Source organism: Branchiostoma lanceolatum, chromosome 7, assembly GCF_035083965.1.
Source record: "Branchiostoma lanceolatum isolate klBraLanc5 chromosome 7, klBraLanc5.hap2, whole genome shotgun sequence".
Classification (NCBI taxonomy): domain Eukaryota; kingdom Metazoa; phylum Chordata; class Leptocardii; order Amphioxiformes; family Branchiostomatidae; genus Branchiostoma; species Branchiostoma lanceolatum.
In genome coordinates this window covers 8,691,880-8,716,663 of record NC_089728.1, presented here as the reverse complement: position 1 = coordinate 8,716,663, position 24,784 = coordinate 8,691,880, and the positions used below count along the sequence as shown (strand labels likewise).

General features: G+C 43.5%; 2 protein-coding genes across 2 annotated transcripts in view; one reads left to right on the top strand and one right to left on the bottom strand.

Annotated features, from left to right (window-relative positions):
- LOC136439038 (synaptic vesicle membrane protein VAT-1 homolog-like) overlaps positions 1-16,475 on the bottom strand; it is a 28,296-nt gene extending 11,821 nt beyond the window's left edge. Inside the window, exons 1-2 of the mRNA XM_066434165.1 lie at positions 15,766-16,475; positions 2,503-2,632 (exon numbers count right to left, since the gene is read on the bottom strand). Of these exons, the coding sequence (XP_066290262.1) occupies positions 2,503-2,632; positions 15,766-16,019 (384 nt within the window). The 5' untranslated portion in view covers positions 16,020-16,475. The remainder of the gene's footprint in view (positions 1-2,502; positions 2,633-15,765) is intronic.
- A 2,878-nt stretch (positions 16,476-19,353) lies between these two features.
- Positions 19,354-24,212, top strand: LOC136439034 (TLC domain-containing protein 4-like). The gene is made up of 7 exons (XM_066434157.1): positions 19,354-19,727; positions 21,008-21,220; positions 21,394-21,483; positions 21,928-21,986; positions 22,341-22,453; positions 22,914-22,987; positions 23,469-24,212. Exons 2-7 carry the CDS (start codon positions 21,069-21,071, stop codon positions 23,758-23,760), a joined length of 780 nt encoding a protein of 259 aa, XP_066290254.1. The 5' UTR covers positions 19,354-19,727; positions 21,008-21,068; the 3' UTR covers positions 23,761-24,212.
- Positions 24,213-24,784: the final 572 nt, after the last annotated feature.

The window sequence follows — 24,784 nt, the reverse complement described above, 5'->3', positions numbered from 1 at the left end:
TTCAACCGCTTTAGAATGATATTTCACCTGACTGGCAATTGTGATCATGAATGCAATCGTCGGCAAGGGATTTAACACCACGTACATGCGATCTACAAGGTCAGACAGTCGACTTCTTGTAGGCGATGCGAGATGTGTACAAAACAGAGAAAGGGAATTTCTAAACACAGCTGTTTTGCGGGGATGCACTCGTGTTCATACGGCACTTGACTGTTTACGAAGGCAAGGTTTAATTACCTAGACTGCAACGTTATCTTGGTACGTAATCTTCGTCTCGAACGATTAGTGAAGTGCCATCAACAAGAAGAGTGTGCTGTGCGAAATGATTCTTTCCTCTCCACAACAAACGTGCCTACACAGGGCTCGAAGTCTATTGTACTTAACCTTAAAACTTAAGTTCACAAATAAGTTTTGAGCGCACAGCATAAAACACGCAAAATATCAGCAAAACCTGCCAACACAGTTTCGAGCTTTGAAAAATTGCAATGAATCCGAATTCTGTACCACAGCAGTAATAATAATAATCTTTAAACTGTAATGCAACAAAGGTTTTACTAATTTTTCTGACACCGAAATGTCAAGAATATGCTGTATACTAGAGTACAATAGAACCTTTACAATCTACCCAAATATCTAGGTGCGCCGGTGCACCCACAGTCAATTCGGTTTCGGTGCAAAGCTCCGATTTTGGGTGCAAAGTTCACACAGTGTTAAGAGCCCTTCTTTATGACCACGTAAGGCTTCTCTTAACTCTCTACTTTGCAGATAGGGCACACTGGATGAAGTCGTAACGGTAGATACAGTTTAAATGTCGTTTCTGACAAGCTGCGCGCGCTATCTCCATGATGGACAGGGCACCATCTGTCGCGCTCGTCCTACCACACTCTATCCAGGCGGAGATAACACAAGTCTCATCTATTTCCTGTGACGCAAAGGAGGAATCGATTGTGTGATTCCCAACCTCACAGTCGTCCCCTGAACCCGGAGGGAATTTGAAAAGACGTCATTTCACAGTCCGTATGACTTGTGTGCAGCCAGATGTACAAATTTGAGTGACGTACACAGATAATCGTGTGGGGAGTGAACCGCGCGCGAAGCAGTTGCTCATGAGCATGATGCTACTGATCATGACAATCGCGTGGGAATTAAAAATGTGCCAAATAAACAACAACAAGAAACAACAGCTGCTTTATAGTGTACAATTTGCATCAACTCGTGATGTTCTGACTCCCGAAGCGTCCCCCGGAAGCTATTTTTCGAATGTTAGGGGATATGTGTGTGTGGGGGGGGGGGGGGGGCATTGATTTGACAACTGAGTAAAAGAGAACAAGTCCATCTATTGAAGCTCTTTCAATATTACGACGGAGACGCCTCAACTAGATAACAGCGATCATGACTGTACATGTAGGTGGGAGGATGGTCAACTAATAAACTCATTTCAAGTCCTGTATATGTACGTAATCCTGGTGACTGAAATACCCAGGAAATATCTCCGCACGTACAAACACGCCATCCTAATAAACCTAACTGGAACGCAATACGTTAAATTTGATATTCCGTAAAGAGATTTTGGATCACCCTAAACGAGGTTACACGACATAATCCCATTCACCAGTCCATGTAGAATCATGTTAACCCACTAATTTTGGAAAACAGGACTACAAATATATCTTCATTATAAAACCGTGCCGTTCACACGATTAAATCCCCTGGGACTTTTGTTGCCTTTTTCATTCAGTCAGGAAAATGAAGATGCATGTAGTATGGTCGCAAGAAATTGTCTGTGAGTGTATTACGGAAGGGAACATTGTGATTGAAGATGGTACTGTAGCTCTATAATTGCACTTGTAGAAGATGAAAACATACAGGTACACCCTGGCATTGGCAGGCGTCCAACGTACGGTAACCGCAAGGGGGTGTGCTAATAGGATGCAAAAAGAAAGCGTTTGCTGCTTAAAGCTCAGCGAGTAGTGGGTGCGGTTTTTTTTTCGATTTTGGTGCACACATTTTTCCTTCGCAATTATTCGTGATCTGCTGGAGCTATGAAGAATTATACATCCTCTTGATAGTGTGTTTTCCTTGACGAGTATGTAATCTTTTCCACCATTTGACAAAGGAGCAATCTTGCCCGAAATAACTGTGTCGGGCTGCCCTCTCCATGGTGCTGATATGCCATCTCATGGGGGGATATTTACATTTTGCCTCACTTTTTGACTGAGATGCTCCGAGCCCTCCCAATTGGATATAAGAGTTTTTTTACCACCAAATAGCAAAACATTTAGCATGAATCTCATTACCCCCCACCCCCATACTTGTGCTGGATAACTTTGTATCTAAGCGACTAAACTTGTCCATACCTCGCTTACGATGTTATCGTTCTCCTTTTTTGAGCAGAGAATTCCTGTAAGCATTATGTGCATTTTTCCAATGGTCGTAAAACATATGTTAATTAAGTAACATTGAATAAAATTAACCTTAAGGATAAATGAAATGAACGCTTACCTCAAATCCAGTGACGCCTTCTCCAAGGGCCTCCACGATGCCTGCGCACTCGTACCCCATGACGGCCGGACACTTGGGCGGGTTCTCCAAGTTCCCCTGGCGAACCATCAGGTCCAGGAAGTTCAGACCGCTGGAACATACCAATGAGTGGGGTATTATATGTTGTACCATTACTATTTTGTTGTCAGATTTTAACTCTCACCTCACCTATCCCTTGACCTCTTAGTGGGTCGTTGGGGCACCACCATCTTAACGCCATCTAAGGTGAATATTGTGAAGCAGCAATCTTTTCATAGCATTACTACATGTTGATCTCTATTGAAGTAAATTTTAGATTGTATTGTCTAGAAAACGGATTTTTTGTTGAGTTGTCCCAAGGTACACATCACACATTTTATCTGTGTTTATCGTTGTAAAAGACCAATGGTTACGAAAGTCATTGTTCTTTTGTCATGTCAGTAACGTACCTCACAAAGGTCTATGTTTATCGGGTTGCATCAACGTTCGCTTATGTTCAAACAGGGACGACAGTCAACGTCAGATCGTTGGGTAATGACGTCTAACTACGCTTCTTTAACGAACTGGAATAGATGGCTCGTGTGATCGTAAAACAAGATTTCCCCTCGGAGGAACAATGAAAGTGAATCGATAAACACACTTATCCATCCCTTCACGTCGTGGCCCACGTGTTACAAGAGCAGAGCGTGAGGCATGACCGTCTCTGAGGTACGATAACAGTAACGGTAACGTGATAGCAGCGTTATCTGGCGCTGAACAGGGGTCTAAGACACATTGGATACTAGCATGTTATTGGCAGTATTGCTTTGGGGACCGGAAAGTAAAGATGAGAAGAATTGTGTCTGACTTAAAGATAAGTCACGTACCATTGCCCCTTCCTCGAGCAAACACATCCCTTTGTAAAGATTGCCAAGGTGGTCTTGAAGATAGGGTTCGAATCTTCATTAAGGTTCTGGGTTCGAATCGGTAGCAGGCCCCAATATTGTGCCCTTGGGAAAGTCACTTGACACCAATTTCCTCACTTGACTCTGAAAATGCTTTGGGACGCCTCCTTAGTTTGGACGTACAGCCGGAGGTACCGTGTTTTAAGAAGAGCCACACCTCGAGCGCCCACCACACTTATTGAAAAGTTGGGGACATTCCTGGCCTGAGTGGATCAAACATTACAGTCCGGTCCTACGGAGCTTGTACGTACCGTATGATGATTATGACGTGCTGTACAAACGTGGTGTGTCACACTTGAGAGTGGTTGTGCAAAACAAACTAAATCAAATCTGGTCATACACACATTATGCAATGCTGCTGTGTATGCATGCATTTGTTTCAAAAAGGGCAGGTGCAGTCTTATCATTTTGATTCCCCATCAGCACACTGTGTCTTTCCGAATCTCCCATCTTCTGTCATTCTACAGCCTTTGACATGGAATAATCATGTGTTGCTTGCATCTGTAACAAAGATCAGCCATTTTCCGTAAGATGAGTGCTAGACGAATACTTCAGCCTTCAGGGCCTTCTGACCAGTCTCCACGGGGAGGTCGACAAGATCATCGGTGTTCCACCCACACATTACCCGGTACGTCAACACATCAAAATACCTCAATAACGTCTGGCACGTACAAAGAAGTCACTAGAATTGCCGTGATCCATCAAAAGCTTCTCTAACCCGTACCCCAACAGACCTCATTAGTCATGGCTCATGACATTGGGGTGGTGGACGCTCTCGTCAATATCCTTGTGTCGGCCAAGACTACCCATGGGCCAAGACAGTATCAATGGGCCATCGGAATGAAATAAATCGAAAGACCCAGTGCCCCGGGAATCGGCGCGGGAGCCTGAGAAACGTAACGATTTTGCCTTTCTGTATCTGCTTGGAAATCTCTTTGATGCGTATGAATTATGGCATGTGGATAGTTATTGAGGTCCGGAAAATATATGGTGATTTACAGGCCGACACCCTCTTACTGAAAGTAATGTGGTATAGTCCAAAGACAGCTGGTCTGCCCGACAAGGTCAAAGACCTGAATTTGGGACACCGGGCGACTAGGGACCTGTTGAGCATGAACTGTTGTAGTGCAGTATAAGGCTATGGTTATGGCGCCATGGGCATGGCATAAGAAACCCACAAAGACTCTGCAAAGATATTTCACGAAGGTGTGAGATCTTTGATTTCTTGTTCGGTACTTCCTTGAGTTTTACCAAGGAGGTTATATAGGTCTATATAACCTCCTTGGTTTTACAAAGCCCCCTCACCCACGCTCACCCACGCTCACCCAGCCAGGCTCAGTATCCTCCATCGTCTCGTGCAAAATAAAACCTATCGAAATAAGGTATCTGTGTACGTATGATGTGTACATTTGGCATTTGTACATTAGACTCAATCTTATTATGATATGTTTCTTTATTCCACTTCCTGGATTTTAGGATGTAGTAAAACCTTTTGATGGCAATTACCGTTCTCACTCGGAATGTTGATTTCCTCACGAGGATTATGCACGGTGATATCTACTTAAACTGTGTCACTGGAAAGCCTTTAGACTGTGCGATGACGTCAATATTGTCATGGCAACGATCACTGTTTCCGTTACTAGCTGTCCGTATTTAAATCTTATTTGGTATCATCTTTCACCTATATCGTGGTTCTTTTGCATGGATATTGACATGATGATGCGTGTCAAGGATGTGACTTAGAATTTTCGCTATATCCGTTAGTTGTTTTTTATGATGTAGATAATTTCTGGTGTGTCTAAAACGCCGTGAGTTTGGATATCTGAATCCACAACGTTTCTGATCTATACCACAATCTTAACAAATGTTTACTGGAGAAAATAAGCAAGCAAACCAATTAAACAAAAACTACGATAGACAACTATGTAACTGAATGCAACTGAATGCACTATTTCAAGCATACAGCTGATTCCCATAGCTACGGTAAAAGTAGGAAGCAGCCGCCAATTCCTCCATCTTGAATTATATAATAAACAGAAAGTCAGAGAGAGCTCTAAAGTCGACGTCAATCATGTAAATATTGAATTGCATTGACGTCGTAACTGCTCTTTTGGTCTGCGAGATGATTATAAAAGGGCAACATAGAATGTTTGATTTATTATCCATAATACATCCTTACTTACTCTAGCTTTGTATATACGAACCAGCACATTTTCATGATGTCAGAAGCTGTAAAACACCGGTGAATTTAAAGGGGTTCAGCTTGTTCAGACGCCCAACATTTTGACGGATTCCAAGATGGCGACCTGTTGCTGCCAACTGATGACGTCTGTTCATTGGTGGTCCAACAACATGTCGGCTTATCAGTGTGGCACAGCCCTGTACTCCGAAACGTGTGTTTACATTTTAAACGTAGTGTATGTGGAAGTATTTCGATATAGGCACTATAGAAATTGTAACATGGTGTTGTAGAATAGGCCTCTCTTCCCTTCGATGTGAATTTTGCAAGGTGTCGGTTGCTCGATTGAAGATGCGCAGAGCTTCAATTTTGGTTACAATTTCCCTAGATGAGTGGTGGCTGCACTTTCACAAACACTTTCTGGTGCCTTTTAGACCAATGCTTTTAGTTTTTTATGACTTGACACTTTCACCATCATGAATAAGGTCTTCACGCCCTATGATCCTGCATATAGCTAGGATCGCATGGCGTCGAAGCAAGTGTCGCGTATACACCATCCAACAGGCATAAAGGTCCTTCTGCTCTTTGATATGAAGGCTTTGTGACTGATTATATACACCGAATGTCAGACGCCAAAATATTGAAAAATACATTTATCCTTTATGCTTGAATAGAAATATCCCCCCCAGCAACGGCATCGCATATCTTTGTTCATACAGCAACATCAGAAACAGTACATTCTCACTCCCAACACGTCTCATAGTGCATACAGCCGATTCCTGTTTATCCTTCAAAGTTCTGCCTCTCCCGTCTCTTGCGTGGCTGATTCCTGGAGGCTTAAGTACTTTTCTTTCCTTCCAAATGTCCCTGCCCCTGTGTTTACGTAAACCTAACCTGAAATCTAAACGTTACCCACAAAGCCCGACCTCTCCCCATACTGATATCTGACCAGACAGTAGCCATATCTTCCAGCCTGACACGGCCTGTGGGTCACAGTATCGATTAACACCACAATGATGGATGGAAAGTCTGGCGGGATATCTCATTTTCAAGTTCAGCGTCCTGTGTCATGTGTCATGCTTCAGTCATGGTCAGTACTGCCCGACAGATATTCTAAACTAGTTCGAAATTCGATCGGATTCGGAACTAAAACCGGAAAGAGAACCCCACCAATCTACCTTCCCCAAGAAGCTTATGTTTTCGGTGTCGTTTTTGGTTGAGTGTGCATCTTTGTTTGTTTGTTTCCAGGGTGAAGTCGGCTGTACTGTTATGACTCATTAGTAGGTAGATCTGTCAAAAAATCTTGGTTTGAATGCAATGCGATATATAACGTTATCAAGCGTTTGAAAAGTCGTGACCTGCTTCCTCCCGGGAAATAGAACCTTTCTTCTGTATAAATCAATTGTGGATGTGGACGCTTTCTGTAATTACCTCGGGGTTCACTCCACTGCAAATCAATCAATGCCACAAATGTTGAATTCTGTGAGTGGTACGAATTGATTTTATTTTAAAGTCTTTTGCATAAAATTGTCAATATGACATCTTTGATATCCCTTCCCTTTACGCTTTTTAGGCATGTACAGACTTATTTTTCTACTCGACAGACAGACATGTAGAGTTGAATTAGAGTAAGAGGGGATGGAGATACTGTAGAGGGGGAAATGTTCGCGGTGATTTATTTTCGCGGTGGAGAGAAAATGGAGCGCTTGTGGTGGTTCTAAGTTCGCGTTAGAAACTGCAATGCAGAGTTTGACTGCATATGGAACGATGTTCGCTGTGGTTTTAGTTTGCGGTGAAGATATCGCGAAAAAACGTGATGGAGTACTGCAGGAGGGATTCTAGTCTGAAGTACATACGGTGTGACAACCGTGACGTCATGGCGTCTAAACCTCTTCAAGCCTGGCTCAACGCTCATCATAAACCTCGATTGCAGTTCCAAGAAAAACAATGACGAACACCACATGCATCCCTATGACTTTAACAAAAGGAATGACCTAATTGAAAATCACTAACAACGGAAACGAAGGCGCAGCTGTACCCTTGGGTTAAGAACTGTGTTTGAATTAAAGGCCGGTGATGTTGAAAAGAGGTGCGCCCTCTCGTCCTGTATGCTACATCCGCACTTTAGCATGCACAGAGGCGTGTGGCCGCATCCTGGGTTAAAAGTCTTCGCCCCGATTCTCCTCACGCTTTCTCACAGTCTCTTGACAGACTGCCGTTGCATACCGTGTGCTTTACATTTCCAATCCGTGTATACTCTGACTTTATCAGGAGGATCTATATCAGATATCCTCAGTACCTCGGTCCCACAGTGGCGCACAGCATGCATAATCAGATTTCAGAGGAAACTCTTCACACGTACGTTCTAATGTTTTGTAGGTTTATTTAAACTCGTTCAGGGCTAGAAACACATAAAGATTCATGATCAATGCTAGCTAGTATTTGATACATACAGGCCTTTACAAAAGTTGCTTATTATCATTCTTATCATTATCATTATCATTGCTATCATCGTCATCGTAATTATTGTCATTATTAATATCATTATTATCATTATGTTTTTTATCATTATCATAATCTTTTTTGTTATTACAATCATTATCATTATTTGAGATGGGAGTCTGGTTACATTGTTGAATTAGAATAGATCAGGTCTTAAATACAATGCACCGAGAATTTTGCCTTCGGTGACTTTCCAGATATAATTTCTTGATTTTTTCTGTCCTCACGTAAACATGAATTATACTCTCTTTAAGCATGGACCAGTCCTTTTACAGGTTATCCGACATGCACGAGCCAATGCCAGTAGATCATAATAATCAAATATAAGCTGTCTTTACAACTTGAATCCGTACTTCTGTGCCCCCTTCATCCACGCAATCCTCATTACTAAGCCTTTGCAGTCGTGGCTGAATCTGCGGCGGTTATTTATCGACTACATATCTATGAGCTTGTCTCTCTGGCCGCCATCTTGGCTCTTATGCATTGCCAACAGGTCCGTGTCTTCAGGCATCAACCTACATGTAGACCAACAGGTGCCAAAACTGGCTAAACCAACGCCACTGCTCCTCAGGCCTTTTGATAACAAACGTGAGGCAAACAGGACACAGATAGGTCAATGGAGTTAGTGTTTGTATCCTTTAGCTTAATAAATATTCACTTTATATAAAATGCGGCAAGATGCGGCGTTACCTATAAGTGTATGCAAATTGAATTTTAGGTCAAACTTTGCACAGGTGTCGACGATCGCACAAACACACGCAGCCGAAAACATAACGAAGGTAAAAATGGAACTGTGAAGAAGAGAATAAATGGCAAAAGAGGTAAACTCTCTGTGTTCTTTGCCACCCACTTGAGCGGTGCGCAAAGTCACGGATCGGACGAATGCACGCAGACCAAATTTCTCTAGCTCTGAAGTCTCTGTGGTATACGTGGATTTCTCCATCTTGCTGTGTGCATATGTGCAATCCATGCCAGCTCGTTAACCCCTCCATTGACTTTTGGGAATACAATGTGACAAGGGTTCATTGACGTGAAATTGCTTTTCGTGATGAAGTCATATTGCATAGCACCTACGACATGAGGTACACATGGTGAAGAGGTCATTCATTCATTACCTCCGGGGATAGGTTCACATCTGTCGGGGGTATTGTTTTTGATCGTGTATGTTTGCACCTATAACGTTAACTCAAGATCAATTTTATGTATTTGTATGAAATTTGGTATGTGGGTAGTTATTGAGATCCCGAAAAAGACATGGCGATTTCTAGCCCCATATCAGCTTTTTCAGGTACTACAGCATTACAGGCCGACACCCCCTTTCTGAAAGTAATGTGGTATGGTCCATAGACAGCTGGTCTGCCGGCGAGTTCTATGACCTCAATTCTGGACATGCATTCTTGTGGCTCAGGACTTGTTGAGCATCAACTATCATGGAGCATGACAAGGCTTTGGTATAAAGAAATTCACAAAAGCTCTAGTTATTTCACGGAGGTATGAGATCCCCAATTCCTTTTTTTTTCATTGAATACACGTCATCAGAGAGCGTCATGTACTGTGCATTATGCATTGGTGACTCTCACAAGTAAACCACCAAACATCATATCAAATTCTTCACGGTTGCTAGATGGATTTGGAAGCGGGGATTCATACGTATACATGACATTTAGGTTAACGCCAGGCCTTTCAAACGATCCCCTCACGAAATGCCATATGTCGCCGGTGTGTGGTTATATCACAGTGAAAGGACCACCTGGTTATGACAGCTTCATTTTTCACATCGAAGACGAACTGTGTTGGTCTTTTCTCATGGTGTCCTTGTTATCTGAACCCCAAAACAGCTCAAATTTTATGAATATCCCCAACTTTAGAACATTAAAGTGAAGTCAGGTTACGGGTAACGATTAGATGTCTGCATAGATATTGAAAGCAATGATAACACTATAGAAAGACTATCTCTTGACGCAAATCTCCTACGCCCATGTCTTCTTTCTGCTGCTGTGCGGCAATGTCATCTACATAAATGTATATGCAAACTAGGCGCAAAGCGAGACATAATTGTAGTTCTCTCTTTTTTGCCCCTAGGAGCTCAATATTCATAAATTGCATTCTACGTTCCCGTTCCTGTCTAACAGTTCATATATCTCAGCTGCACGCCCTCGAGCTCCAGTCTAAAATTGTACGTGCACTTTAACACGACGCCCGACACTCCTCTCGACCTAGTTCAAAAGATTCGGTGCACTCTGTGGACACCTGTTTCCGCGTTTATCATCTCCGACCGCTGCGGGCTGTAACATTTGTGCGGGCGGCACAGAAAAACAGACGCCCGCTCAACCTTAACGAGCCTTCAAATGGAAGGGAAACGCCTATTCCGCTCCCAGGCGTCCCCTCTTTTACACTAGCACATCGTTTGAAATAAAATTCCCGCATTCAAGACACGGTGAAAATCTCAATGCATGATAGATGAAATGAGATAACATACGCAGCCAGAAGCGGCCAATTAGCTATGTAATCAGGTGGAAGCTTGCTTCGGTTATAAAAGGGCTCCCACCTCATATGAGGAACTGTTTATCATAGCTCTTTCATTTTTTTCGTTCTATATGCTTTCCCCAATGCGTTTGGTGATGGGGGGGCTTCTATGCATACAATGCGCTTTGTTGACTCTGGAAAAAGCATTGCGGAAGCTGTAGATGAAACAACATTACAAACAAAGTGTGGTCCGATCTTAGATACCGTTCCAGCTCGCAATTACAGCCATGCTTATCTGACAACAGATACAACATGCTTGTATGTATGCGCCAACACGCCCCCAAATGCAGGTTTCTCTAGCGACCCTGGTGATCTTTTCATCTAGCAATGATAGAAATGATTGTGCAGTCTTCAGTATGTACAGCACCTTGTTAAAACTGCCTGTCTCTACTGCGACACTAGTATTGAGAGTCAACCTGTTGCATTCTAAATCAACATCTAACACATTAAAGCAAACTCCTGCTAGCCAGATGATAAATTCCAGTCTCTGAGTAAACCTGTTGCATTCTAAATTAACATCTAACTCATTAAAGCAAACTCCTGCTAGCCAGATGATAAATTCCAGTCTCTGAGTCAACCTGTTGCATTCGAAATCAACATCTAACACATTAAAGCACAACTCCTGCTAGCCAGATGATAAATTCCAGTCTCTGAGTCAACCTGTTGCATACCAAATCAACATCTAACACATTAAAGCTCAACTCCTGCTAGCCAGATGACAAATTCCAGTCTCTGAGTCAACCTGTTGCATACTAAATCAACATCTAACACATTAAAGCTCAACTCCTGCTAGCCAGCTGATAAATTCCAGTCTCTGGGTTAACCTGTTGCATTCTAAATCAACATCTAACACATTAAAGCTCAACTCCTGCTAGCCAGATGATAAATTCCAGTCTCTGAGTCAACCTGTTGTATTCTAAATCAACATCTAACACATTAAAGCTCAACTCCTGCTAGCCAGATGACAAATTCCAGTCTCTGAGTCAACCTGTTGCATACTAAATCAACATTTAACACATTAAAGCACAACTCCTGCTAGCCAGATGATAAATTCCAGTCTCTGAGTCAACCTGTTGCATTCTAAATCAACATCTAACACATTAAAGCACAACTCCTGCTAGCCAGATGATAAATTCCAGTCTCTGAGTCAACCTGTTGTATTCTAAATCAACATCTAACACATTAAAGCACAACTCCTGCTAGCCAGATGATAGATGTCAGTCCCTCTACACACGACCATCACGACACAGCGCCTATTCATTAAGACATTAAGCCGGAGTGGTCTCCTGACACGTTTTACCTCCTCTGACGCACTAATCGTCATTATGGATTCATCCGGCTGTGATTTCAGCCATGTTGTGTCATCAGTGGAGGAGGCCATTAGGGCTGCGGTAAGACCAGCCGCGCCCTTGTGAAATAGTGGGTCATACGGACTGGCAATTAGTACATGGAAGCACGATCGGCCAAAAAAAAAAATCAGTCTGTTCTTTTACATATTCTCTTTCGTTGTTATTGCTTTCGACAATGTTTCACATGCACGTCACGATACTGAATGCATTTAAGTTCGCGGTGGTTTGATGTTCGCTGTTTTTGCAGTGACCTCTTGGCCGCGAACTTAAAATCGACGCGAAAATACTTGTTTTGTCTTCTGTCCGTCTGTCCCCTTGTTTCAACCGCGAACTTAAAACCACCGCGAACTCTGTATTTTCTCTCCACCGCGAAATTAAATCACCGCGAACTTAATGCATTTACAAATACGATCGGTAACACAACAATTTAGTCTCTTCTTCTACATATTCCTTTATGTTGTTGTTGCTTTCTACATGTTCCATTTTACGTCGCAATATTTGTGTCTGCTTTTGATACTAATATAATTGCCCTTGTGAAACCTACATGTAAATACATTACTTATTAGCCTGGCCTCGTAATTTTGGTCCATTGATCATTCGGGATTTCACTCTTCGATATTTCAAATGATGTACTCGAAAAACGATGACAAATGTTGAACATGCAGAACAACACTTAAAAAGTAACGATGAATCGATTCTTCTGTCAAACTTTATAGAAAATTGAAGATGAAGATGATGTCGAAAAAAATGCAAAGCCTCTAGACATTAATGTGTTACGCCTTCCGATACACATGGCCACGCATACAAAATGAACCTAGATTTATATTTCTAGATTACCTTTATTGTTTTTAATGCATTTATCGCAACGTTAATGACAGGGCATAACCTCCAATATCTAGGTCACGGTCGAACATAAATCACAATAAAACAACTTGACGGATGTTGTGTCATTGGAACTCCGGGGCAAAAGTTAACACTAACGTTTTGCATGTATACATAGTCTGTTATGACAACAGGTCAGTATGAACCATCAGGGGGATTACCCCCTCCCGGTGAGGGGATTAGCTGGCTGGGTTGTTGACAATGTTGACTAGATAGAAACAAGAAATTGAAGATCTCAAACCTCCGGGAAATATTTGGAGGTTGGTTTTTGTGATTTTTTAAAAATTGATTATTGTGAATTTCTGTCTATGCATTTTCCTGTCGGACTCGGGCCAAGCCTGCGGCAACAGCCTGGAGCTCGCAGATTTGACCCCAGGCCAGCGGGAATAATCCTGCACATACACCAAGACAAACAAACAAACAAGCCGAAAAAAATACCCCCATTTTTACGGAGGTGATAATCTTGCAAATACTTTTTTCGACAAAAACGTAATATCCAATCCAACGTAATATCCAATCCATCTCCACCATACAACTCCCGGGACCTTGGGTTTACACACGCAAATTGATGACGCAAACAGCATATCGTCAGGGGAGAATCATATTTCACTGTGATATATGCGATTCTGCTTAAGCACTCTGTTACTCGTCTCAACCGCCCACGTTGTGACTAGGGAGGCGTGTTAGTGGTATGATATCCTGTGCCCTAACGTCAGGATAGTAGTTTTTACATTGTTAATGCAATGTGTAGCTGTCCCATGGGATGGTATAGCACTGTAGTTGGCACTGACATTGAAAAGCAACCTTCTCAAAAGGACGCACTGAATTGCACAATTGGATCATAGGGCTGAGAGTGAAGAGAAAATTGCACACATAACACGAAAGATATCCCCCATAAGCATTTTATTTCCACAAAGCTACTCCATTATTTCTGCCGGCCCGCCCTTAATCGCTGTCGCAGCTGTTGACGTTCGAAAACAATTACTATATAAACTTTTATCTTATACTCTACATCTCATGTTTTGAGGAAAACATAGGCGCCGTTTGGTAAATCTTTCCTGCACTGTTTCATCCGGCGACAGGGAAAACCGGAACAAACTACAGGGACGACTCGTTATGTGTCCTTACTGGATGTGCAGCTTAATGTATGTATTCTATCGCTTTAGTCAGCACAACTCATACCCAAAAGGATGACCTTAGAATTTGCATAAACAAAGGTTTTTTTCCGCCGTACCCGAAATATACCCCCATGAAAGTAGTAACGAAACCTCCCTGTGGTAGGTTGCAACTCTCGGGGTTTAATTGAGCTTCTTAATGTTGCTGTCGGACTACATATAACCTTTTCATTAAATTCGTCCCACCGAGTGCGACCTGGCAATTATTCCCAAGGATCCCAGGCACTCTCGGACCGGTTTGCAGCTGTTTCCAGCTCGCGCATGCTCTGTGGCAACAAGGTCACACTGCATATGGGCAGCTTGCAACCACCTGTAGCGAACCAAACATATCGTGTCGCCTTTTCCTCCTCTCAGTTTACCTTTTATGATTTCCTTTCACACTGTTGTCTAAATAATTATCATCCTCATTTGACATCCAAATTGACGCTATCCAGCAAATAGAACAGCTCTGAAAATGAATGGCGATACAGTTGGTTCAATCGCTTGTACTAAATTTGAACGACACTGAGCCTAATTTGTTGTGTTGTATGATCCTCTTAGCGTGGATCAAATGACGTGTTTCCAAACCTTTAAATGCCAGGCGTGTTAAAATGCTCCATTGTCTGTCAGATTTTAAATACTGTAAAAGGGCAAATGTTCGCGGGGATATAATTTCGCGCACTCACATGAAAGCACGACATGTTTTTACACTATAGCCAAGAAACATGACGCCATGTAACATTGACACCTTTTACGTACAAAGTGAAGAGGGTGAGAAATTATGAAAGGATTTATTTTGTGACAGCCCACTCCGACGAGAGTTATTGTACCGTCCCTAGTTAATCTCGTCCGTGACAAGGACAGCAGATTGGGACCCATTACCGTTCCAGAGAGCGCACAATGCCCACCGTTTGTTCTACCACCACTGTCTACACTTTCACTCCACTAGGCGTGTTTGCAGGTCTTGCAGCGGATGACGAGCAAAACACACCAGCTTTTTATGCCCCTGTGTGTGCACACAAACAGAATCACTGGCGCGCACGTTCTAGCTTTAAGTTTAAGTAAATGCCACTTTTGTGTGGCAAATATTTCACAGAAGTGCAAACCCTTATCTGTTTAAAACTGCGTAAAACGCTGTATTGATAGATATTGCATCTTTATCTCACCATGATATCGTTTTCATGACAGAAAACTGCTAGCCCGGATTTCTATTTTTGTCGTCTTTATGATTTCAAAAGGATGTAAGCCTAGCAGCTCAAGGACCACCTGCGATCTGCGTTTCAGTCAATGCAAGCGCAGTACTAGTGGCAAAGAATTTTACATACAGGCCATTTTGTGTTCCATGACTGACATTGAAAGGTTATGTTTTTCGCAGACCATTGTATGAAGGGCGGGTAAATGCTAAAGATTAATCGAGTGTGTTTTGCTGCGTCTGCGATGTTGCATGGCGGCTCCGGTTGTGCCGGTTGTCAGGCTGGGTTCTCGCACACGCCCACTTCATTGCTGCAGCTGGGGAGGGGCACTGAAAACACTCCATATGGAAAGCCGTATAAACTGATAACGGCGTCCGAACTGCCGATTATTAACATCGCTTACAAGGGGTGGACGTTTATCACACTATTAAGTACACAAAGCAATCTTCCGCGCCAATGACAAGGGTAAAAAGCAAATATAAACTTGCCCGTCTGAGTTGTGTGTGTCCGACTTACCATGCCTTAACTCTCACCAAAATCTCTCCTTCTGCGGGCTTCGGCTCCGTACGTCGCATCACTTTCACCTTGTTGATGCCACCGAAGCCTGAGAGCACCACGGTGCGCACCTCCTTCTCGGGCGGCGCCTCGGGCTCAGGTGCCGCGTCCTCCGCCGCCTTGGCCGCCTCTCCGTCCGCCGCAGGCTTCTCGGGCTCCTCGGGCTGGCTGGTGGCGTTTTCCGCCGGGGCAGTTTCCGCAGTTTCCCCGGGCATGGTGCTGGATGTGCGCGCTGCTCTGGGTACGGGCGTGCGACAGGTGTTGTGCGACGGATGAGACGGCGTACAGGCGTTGCTAGGTTAGCGGAAGAGACGTCAACCTCCCAGTCAGCTGCTCAGTGTCTCCTCTTCCTACAACAGCCGGAGCACACTCTCAATATTCTTCCACCGCCGCAACCAAGGTCAGAACGCCGCCAACCGTGACTAACATCCGCCGTAGTCTGCTTCCACCGCACAATGTCAACACAGTTCACGGCCTGACAACAAATCTGGCAGGTAACGTGGGGAGGGGATACCTTTCACGGGATGGAGTGAGCCGAAACCCGCGGCAGCGCACAGTCAACAACGCGGAGCCACGGAAGAAAGTTGGCGGGGGCGGACGTTTTATATAAATTCAGCGTGCGCTCACTCGACAGGGCCCATCAAATTATGCAGTCATTTGTGCGGTAGTCCTCTCAGACGCTGGCTGCACTTCAATACCCGCACGCATTACAGAGACGTCTATTTCACTGTCGTGATGCCATAAAATACCACGCTAGCGTGAAACGTGTCTTCTGTCGCGGACTGAAAAAAGCGAATAGAAAAAGACTTAAGGTGCAGTCACACTCATTGTAGGATGTCGTGCGATTTTGATGTCATACGATCTTCAAGCAGTCTGTGCCAGAAACAACCGACGACAAGGATCAAAAATAACATTTTTAGTAACAAGACAGTTGAATTTTGTTCGACTAGACTAGTGCACGACTACTTCAAGATGCCCTCAGGTCATGATCGTGCGGCGATCGTACGATGAATGTGACCAGTTGAGGTTGCGCGTTAGCAAAGAACACTTGATAATACAGTGTAGCTGTATAATTTTGACGATGCAAGTTAACGTTGCAACCCTCTTTATTTCTATACAAGTACACTCTAATCTTCTTTCAGATGTGTTACTTTGGTTATTAGTGCCTTCTGTAACTTCAGTAACAGATGGAAAAATCTGCTTGTAAATTTCCGCTTCTTATAAGAAACGTAGTCACATTGCTGCATGTGAGAAAAAGGTATAACGCATCAACCCCTTTAAAAGCCTCCTGTAGAGATTTCCCCTTTACGACCCTTCCTGTGGACTCTCGGGTGCGTTCATACCGTCTGACCCGACATCTTTCTAACGAGGTGTAACAAGATCGTGATGAGCATTTTATATGGATCCGGAGCGTCTTTCTGTCTTTTGATTCAACAAAATTTCTCCCGATCTAGGACGGCACGGGCAGTTCTGTGTACAAGGACGGAAAGGTGGCAAATAAAGGTATGATTCAGAGTGCACGTGCTATAGCATTTGATATAATGCCATCAAAGAAAAATAATCATGCGGTTTATTTCCACCTATACAACACTGACCAGTCGTAAGTGCGGGTTCACGCATGGATATTACACGAGTGCGAGATGGACGGACGTAAGGGCGCCCCTCTGCAGTATCAGAGAAAGCCACCAGGGGGACCAAAATCTAAACATTTTGCCATTTTGTTCCAACCAACCAACCAACCAACCAACACACCAAATATAAAACTTATCCATCCAGACGTAATTATCTCCATGAAAAATGGAGATATAGTTTTGGGTGTGTCTGTTTGTCTGTCTGTTTGTTTGTTAGTCTGTTTGTGTTTCCGCACCACTCCAGTCAGCATAACTCAAGAGCCTCTTGATGGATTACAATGATATTTGGTATGTGGGCGGGTGACCTTGGTACTGCAGCAGAACTTCAATTTTTGTATCTTTTGACCTGGACGTGCTGTGGTCTTGATTTTTTGGTGGCACATAACTTGTGATGTAATAAAGAAGTGATGTAGGTTTGGGCCCCCTAGCAACTTCCTCTGGAACTGCAGGGGCGTTTTTGTGAAAATCTTCTAAGGAGAATAACTGAACAAGGGAACAACGGATTTCCATGATATTTTTTAGTTATGTTTTGACAAGCAAACGCGCACGCACACACACACACACACACACACACACACACACACACACACACACACACACACACACACACACACACACACACTGACACACACACACTGACACACGCACGCACACACACAGACATACATACATACATACATACATACATACACACGTAAGCACGCACGGAGGCACACACACACAAACACACACACACATACATACGCACGCACGCACGCACGCACACACACACACACACAGTCAGTCAGACAAACGCTGCGTACAATAAGACCTTCTTCACGATGATAATAATACTTTAATCCTAGCGCAATCCATCGTTACGTGTGCAAGATAGCTGTACGTTGAGATTCTAGGCTTACATAAGCAGGAAATAGGGCCCGCCGTCCATGTAATGGGCGGCTCTCCCGTTCTCGTGAGCGCTAAGCGTGCCGCAGCTGTATGTCGCCCCCATACTCAATCTCTCCTTAAATTCTCCATTTCCCCATTTTTACTCACCGGAGCACTCGATGTGCATCAGCGGAAGAAATGCGTTTTCCACCGCCTACGCCGGTAATGCCGTGGTACTCGTACGTACCGAGCTGAAAGCTTTGCTTTTATCATAACCATGATGGTTTGACGTTAGCGTATTAACCTTACACACAACTCAATGTCAATGTTGAATATGGACACTACTTGGCTGGGTTATACCATTTGTGAGGTACAATGAATTGGCCATTGCTCATATTGAAATATGCGATTGTAACGCTGTTTTTCTCAGGTTCGGGCTTTGCAGCATGTATGCGTCTTGTCGGGGTCATTGCCAAGTTCATTCTGCTCGTAGAATCGTCAGTACTAGTAGTAACAAATAAACGTATGCTATCCACACAATATTTTAAGCATTGTTTTAAGGTGACCTTTTCGTGTATACCTGTACAAGGAGGAGGGCGTAACAAAAATTATTGATATTGTTTGAGATCGTGGATGAAGTCATGGGGGCGCCCTCTGGCAACATAGATCAGAACTGCTGTGTATATTTTCAAACTAGTCGGATTGTCCCACAAAAAAACCCCACAGAAATGGCATCATCGTTGTGCAAATAATTATTAAGTCCAGGAGAATGGGGGGGGGGGTGACGAAAAGGACGTGACAGAAAGATTTCAGTTCCAAACCATGCCAACCTATGTGTCCTAGATGGTCTTTTTAAACGTAACGTTATACATGTAATGATAAATCTAAACGCCAAGGAACAAAGATATATCAAAAATATGAAGAGTCGTAGTGTCCAGTAGCCTGGATGCTAGACCTCCCCCCCCCCCATCTCTGTTATATCTAGCACCCGTTTATTTGGACACCATTCATTTGGAGGTCCACTCGTCACAGCTCGACCTATTTATTTGGAGGTCCACTCGTCACAGCTCGCCCGCTGGACTAACACGTGGCGGTGTCGTGAAGAGCACGCGGCTTACACGGGACGTGACATGTCGTGACTGGGCCCGCGGAGGAAGCTGAAGCGTCCGCAGACACGACCTTTCCAGCATAAGAACATGGTCAAATGTTGATGGCCGCGAAGAGGGCTAACATGTCGCGGGGAGGCGCTGTCTCCAATGTGTACTAAGGTCACAACATGAGGACAAATAAAGAGTGGATGATACATACATCTGCCAGCACCTGATGGAGTAGCGCGTCGGAAGCCTTTGAGGGACTGCACTAAGAAGAATCAAGTCAAAAGATTTGGATCCGTGTTCGTGACGGTGAACTAGTTGAAGGTACAAGGTATGTCATACTAAGGAGTTACACATCTTCTTTGATTATACGTTTTGTGTTGTGTTGATTTTAACTCGAATGGTTGTCCCGATAAGGCTAAATGAGATTTCGTAGTGATTTTATTCCTTGGTCTCCATTCTTTTCATTCTACTCTTTTTATGGCCACTTTCCACTTTTAAAGTCCTGGTAACGTAACGTGACCAGTTAACGTCAAATTTATTCAAAACGTATTTATCTTAAAACCGCGCGGGCAGAAATATCAGCTCTTCTAAAAAGAATATGCATGGTCTGTAAGTTTTTCTCAGCCTGTTTAACGCCGTGCGAGCATGTATTTTAATGATGTAAAATTGTGCTAGCGTAACCGACTATCGTCCACCTCAGTCTTTTCCCTTCTGGCGCTATGCTTGAAGAACATTGCCCTGGAATCCAGAGCATATGTACCGGCCCGCGCTCCGAGTTATCCGGGCCTACCCTTCCGCTCCCCCCCGAAGATCTACCCCGCCCCACTATCCACTAGCCACCCAATCTCAATCTCAATCTCAATCTACAATTGTACTAGAGCGGAGCTTCACTTGAAAGTTCATCTGTGTTGGTAGAAGTCATTCTGAATGGAGTTTAAACTGTAACAAAACGTAGCATCAAGGGGTGAAAAGAAATTGATTGTCCCAAGGACCTCCTTGATTGTCCATATTCTTAAGAAATTATTGAGTATTCCCCTTAGAAAGGGAATCGGGAGAACTCCAACACTTGGCAGCACGGTGGCAGAGCATTCATATGTTTTGTTGTAGAAGATCTTACGGAAGTCGCTGTACTTTTGTTGTGTCATTAAAGATTTCTATGTGATCCCTTTTTCCGCCGGGAGAGTTTTCTTTCACCGAGCACTGATTTTATGAATCTGGGTCAAAATTTGCATAAACAGGTCGCGTTCCGGCTTCCCATACGAAGTATCGCGTGTGCCACGACTTTTGCACGAGATTGGCACGACTTTCAAACGCGTGTTGCACGCGTGTGGATGGAAAGTTAAACGAGATCTAGGTAAATTTCCTGGACTATTCCTGTGTAACACTTTTGTGTCTACAGTGAAGTTACTGAAAACTGTTCGCAATACGTAAACGCTACAGTGGGTCTAAAAACCGAGAAAAAAGGCCTATAGTATAGTACTGGCAGGAATAAACGAGTAGTTGGGTGTTGGGTAGGAGGCTTGTTGATTATGATAATGATAATGGTTTTCATTTCTGCAACTACAACAAGTATTCATGACGTATTAATGCATTTTGTGACGTTGCCAGGGCTTCGATACGTGGATTTATCATTCGCTGTTCCTTGGCTGAAGTCAATCTACTCTCTACAATGGAGGCCCTGCGCCTTGTGGAGTACTACACAGCGGCAGTTGTGTGGTGCGTGGTGTATGGCATCGTCTTTAAGTACATCAGCCCCTGGCTGTCTTTCCGTCTGTCCAAAACCTACAGACAGCTTGGACAGAGGCTTGACTGGGACATCAGGTTAGTGAACTTAACGCGGCTCCTATCAAATCATTGAGATGTTGCACCAGTCAACTCTTTGGCAACGTTGTTTTGAAACAAGTTACGAGTACATACAGAGACCGGATACAATAGGGTGGATTTTATAGTCATCAACGTCAGCAACTATAACTTTTTATCTATTCTTGTTTTAGGATAACTTCCATGCTGAATTCACTGATCACTGGACCCATCTCCGTCTACCTTATCCTCAGTGACAATGAACTGGGCGAGAACCCAATATGGTAAGTTATATCGGGTGGACAGTGATGTATTACCATGCAAGATTGCAATGTGGAAGTAGTATAACATGTAGTAATATCCAGTGAAAAATCATGAGCAAACACCCACACACCCTTTATTGATATCTGGGCAAAGTTGTCATCTTTCTGACACCATTTGTTAAATGAGCTCCACAAAAGATATATCAATGTAGGGGGGGGGGCGACTTCATATGATGTATTGTCCAAGATCTGTAGTTGTTGTTTTTTCGGGGGAGGGGGCTGGCTGTTTAAAAATAGGGAAAACGAAGAATGGTGCATGTAGTAGAGACAAAAAGGTCCCAAAAGGCAGGTTTCAGTGACCTAATTAGGGACACTTATTATCAAAACTTTATGAAAGGTCTTCAGCTTACTTGCGATGGGATCTCGGGACTAACAGCTCTCTGTATTTTGTCTTTCGTTCGCTAGGGGTCACTCTCGACCAGCACTGCACATACTGGCTGTGATGGTTGGCTTCACTCTGACAGGTGAAACTCAAGTTTCTCGTCTTGGAAACCATGGTTTTATCCAATCATGTTCATCCACAGTCACAGAATTCACATAGAGTTCAATGCCAATCATTGCCAATGAAATAGTGCCAGAGGAATGAAGAAATAGCGACAAATACAGAAGATAACGTTGTTGGTAAATGCTATGCAAGGACGTTCCAAGATAATTTGGGATCCATGAAATTTACAACAGAGGCAGAAAAGAAGGTTTCTTTTCTAAGATCGTAGCAGTGACTAGCCTTAGATACAGTCCTTCCATCTAAATTGTATATCTAAACCCAATACGAACAGTTTCTGGAGTATTCCTAAGAAAACGTCATTCATTTCCTCCAGATCTGCTAAACCTGCTGTACTACTACTCCTACTGGAAGTACATGGGTGCACTGGAGTACGCCGGCTACATAGCTCATCACGTGGGGGTACTAGTGGCGTACATGTCTTGTCTGGTAAGTCCTGATATCCGGTGAGTTGATCTGAATTTTCTCTCTTGAAGTAATGCATGGATTTCATTGAACAGTAAGTGTGTATTGTGCTAAACAGTAAATAGATATGTTACAAAACTGACACCTCTATGCTCCGACACCTCTATGTTCCGACAGTCCAATATTCCGACACCCCTATGTTCCGACACCCCTATGTTCCAACACCCCTATGTTCCAAGACCCCTATGTTCCGACACCTCTATGTTCCGACAACCCTATATTACGACGCCCCAATGTTCTGACATCCCTATGTTCCGACACCACTATATATATGTTCCGACAACACTATACATATGTTCCGAAGACCCTATAGTTATGTTCCGAAACCCCTTCGGGTGCAACCAATATATATCATACTTCTGAAACGGAAGACAAAGTCCTGATCACATCACCAAGATTTGCCCTTGATGTAATTTTGTTTCAGACGCTTGGTACCTTATCTTACTTCGCCGTCTTCCGCCTCACATGCGAAAACTCGACGTTGTTCACCAACATCAAGTATGTATTCTGTTCTACGATAGACCAGACCTGTGAACTCTTTTCTAAACAGGCTACTTTATTTAAAATGCACCATAGGCATGAAGACGCGAATTTAGTCTTTTCTAGCATGTTTGCTCTTTCTAAACAATTTGCCGTTTGGGTCGATGAATGTTAGACACCCATGTAATAAGAAACGCAAGATAACGGTTACTCAAGCAACTGGACTAATTTTCCCAAATCTATCTAGTTGCTTGAGTTACTGCTATATTGCGTCAATTTGCCATTTGTTGTGTTAAAAGCCAACCGTTGAACACACGTCGTACTTCCAATTCAAATAAGTTTCAAGGCAAAATCTACATCGCCAAAACATAGACAAACATTTTCTTCACACAGGAAAAGTAAATAGCTGATGACGATGTAATGGGTCATTATCTCCCTGAAAGACACAATGTGTGCTGACGATATCAAAACGACTTGTCTTTCCTCTTCTTATCGCCAGGTGGCTGTTGGAGACAAACGGTTTCAGTAAGTCCTCCAAGCCGTACGTGGTGAACGGCCTGGCGCTGGCTCTGGCCTGGTTCGTTTTCCGGATCGCGGCGATCCCGCCGTACTGGTACGTGGTGTATACGGTGTACGGTACCGCACAGTACAACCGGCTGCTCACGATCAACAAGTACATCTTGATCGTCGTGTGCCTGATGCTGGACGTCCTCAACATAGAGTGGTTCAGCAGAATCGTCAGAGGCGCAAAGAGAATCTTACAGAAGTCGAAACAGGCACACAGTGAATAGGAATAACCTCAGATATTGCGATCATCGCTGTGATTCAATGGGGTTTTTGTTTCACAGCAGTAATTCTAAATTTACAATAACATTCGCAGGGAATTGAGTATATGACAGGAGCATGTACAAGTTTCAAAGACAAGATATCTATGTACAGACAGAGACTCCGAGTGGAAAGACGTATAGTGTGAGTATACAAGCTCGAAAAATGCTAGTAAGAAGGCGCGCGATAACATGTACTTGGCTTTCTGTATGTCTTGTTCTACTGATTTTATACACGGGTTAACGGACTGCACAAGTGACATGAAATGAACGGAATGAATAAAAGTTGCAACGATAGCGCAAAAACCATGCTTGGCTCGTATGATTAGGGACAGTCCATCTGAAACCATCTACAGTGCTTGGTGTTGATTACCGCATGTTTAAAACATCTCGCAACATAAATATTCCGTTGAACTGAATGGCCCTCCTGTGCCCTATACTATCATATACCGTCCCCAGCCTTAGAACTGCACAACCATGACGCCTGTGTCATAATGAACCGTCCCTGTCCTTGGTACTGAATGGTTCTCCTGTATGTGCCTAGTACTATCATTACCGTCCCTAGCTGGCCTTAGTACTGCACAGTCCGCAACCATGACGCCTGTGTTGTGATGAACCGTCCTTGTCCTTGTTACTGAATGGCTCTCCTGCGTGTGCCCAGTACTATTATGTACCGTTCCCGGCCTTAGTATTGCATAATCATCCATCCCAACCCTAACGCCTGCATTAAAACGAATGTTCTCTGTCCTTGGTACATCCCTATGCACTGCACAATCCGGAACGCAATCCTAAGGCCTGTATCATAACGAACCTTCATTGCCCTTGGTACCGAATGGTTCTTCTGCGCCCTGTACTATTATGTACCGTCCCCGGTCTTAGTACTGCACAGTCTCACTGCGTTCCCCTAACGCCAGTACTGTAAGGTAACGTTACCATCAAAATGATTTATGATGAAACCAAAGGTAGTATTCAAGATGCCTTAACACAGAAC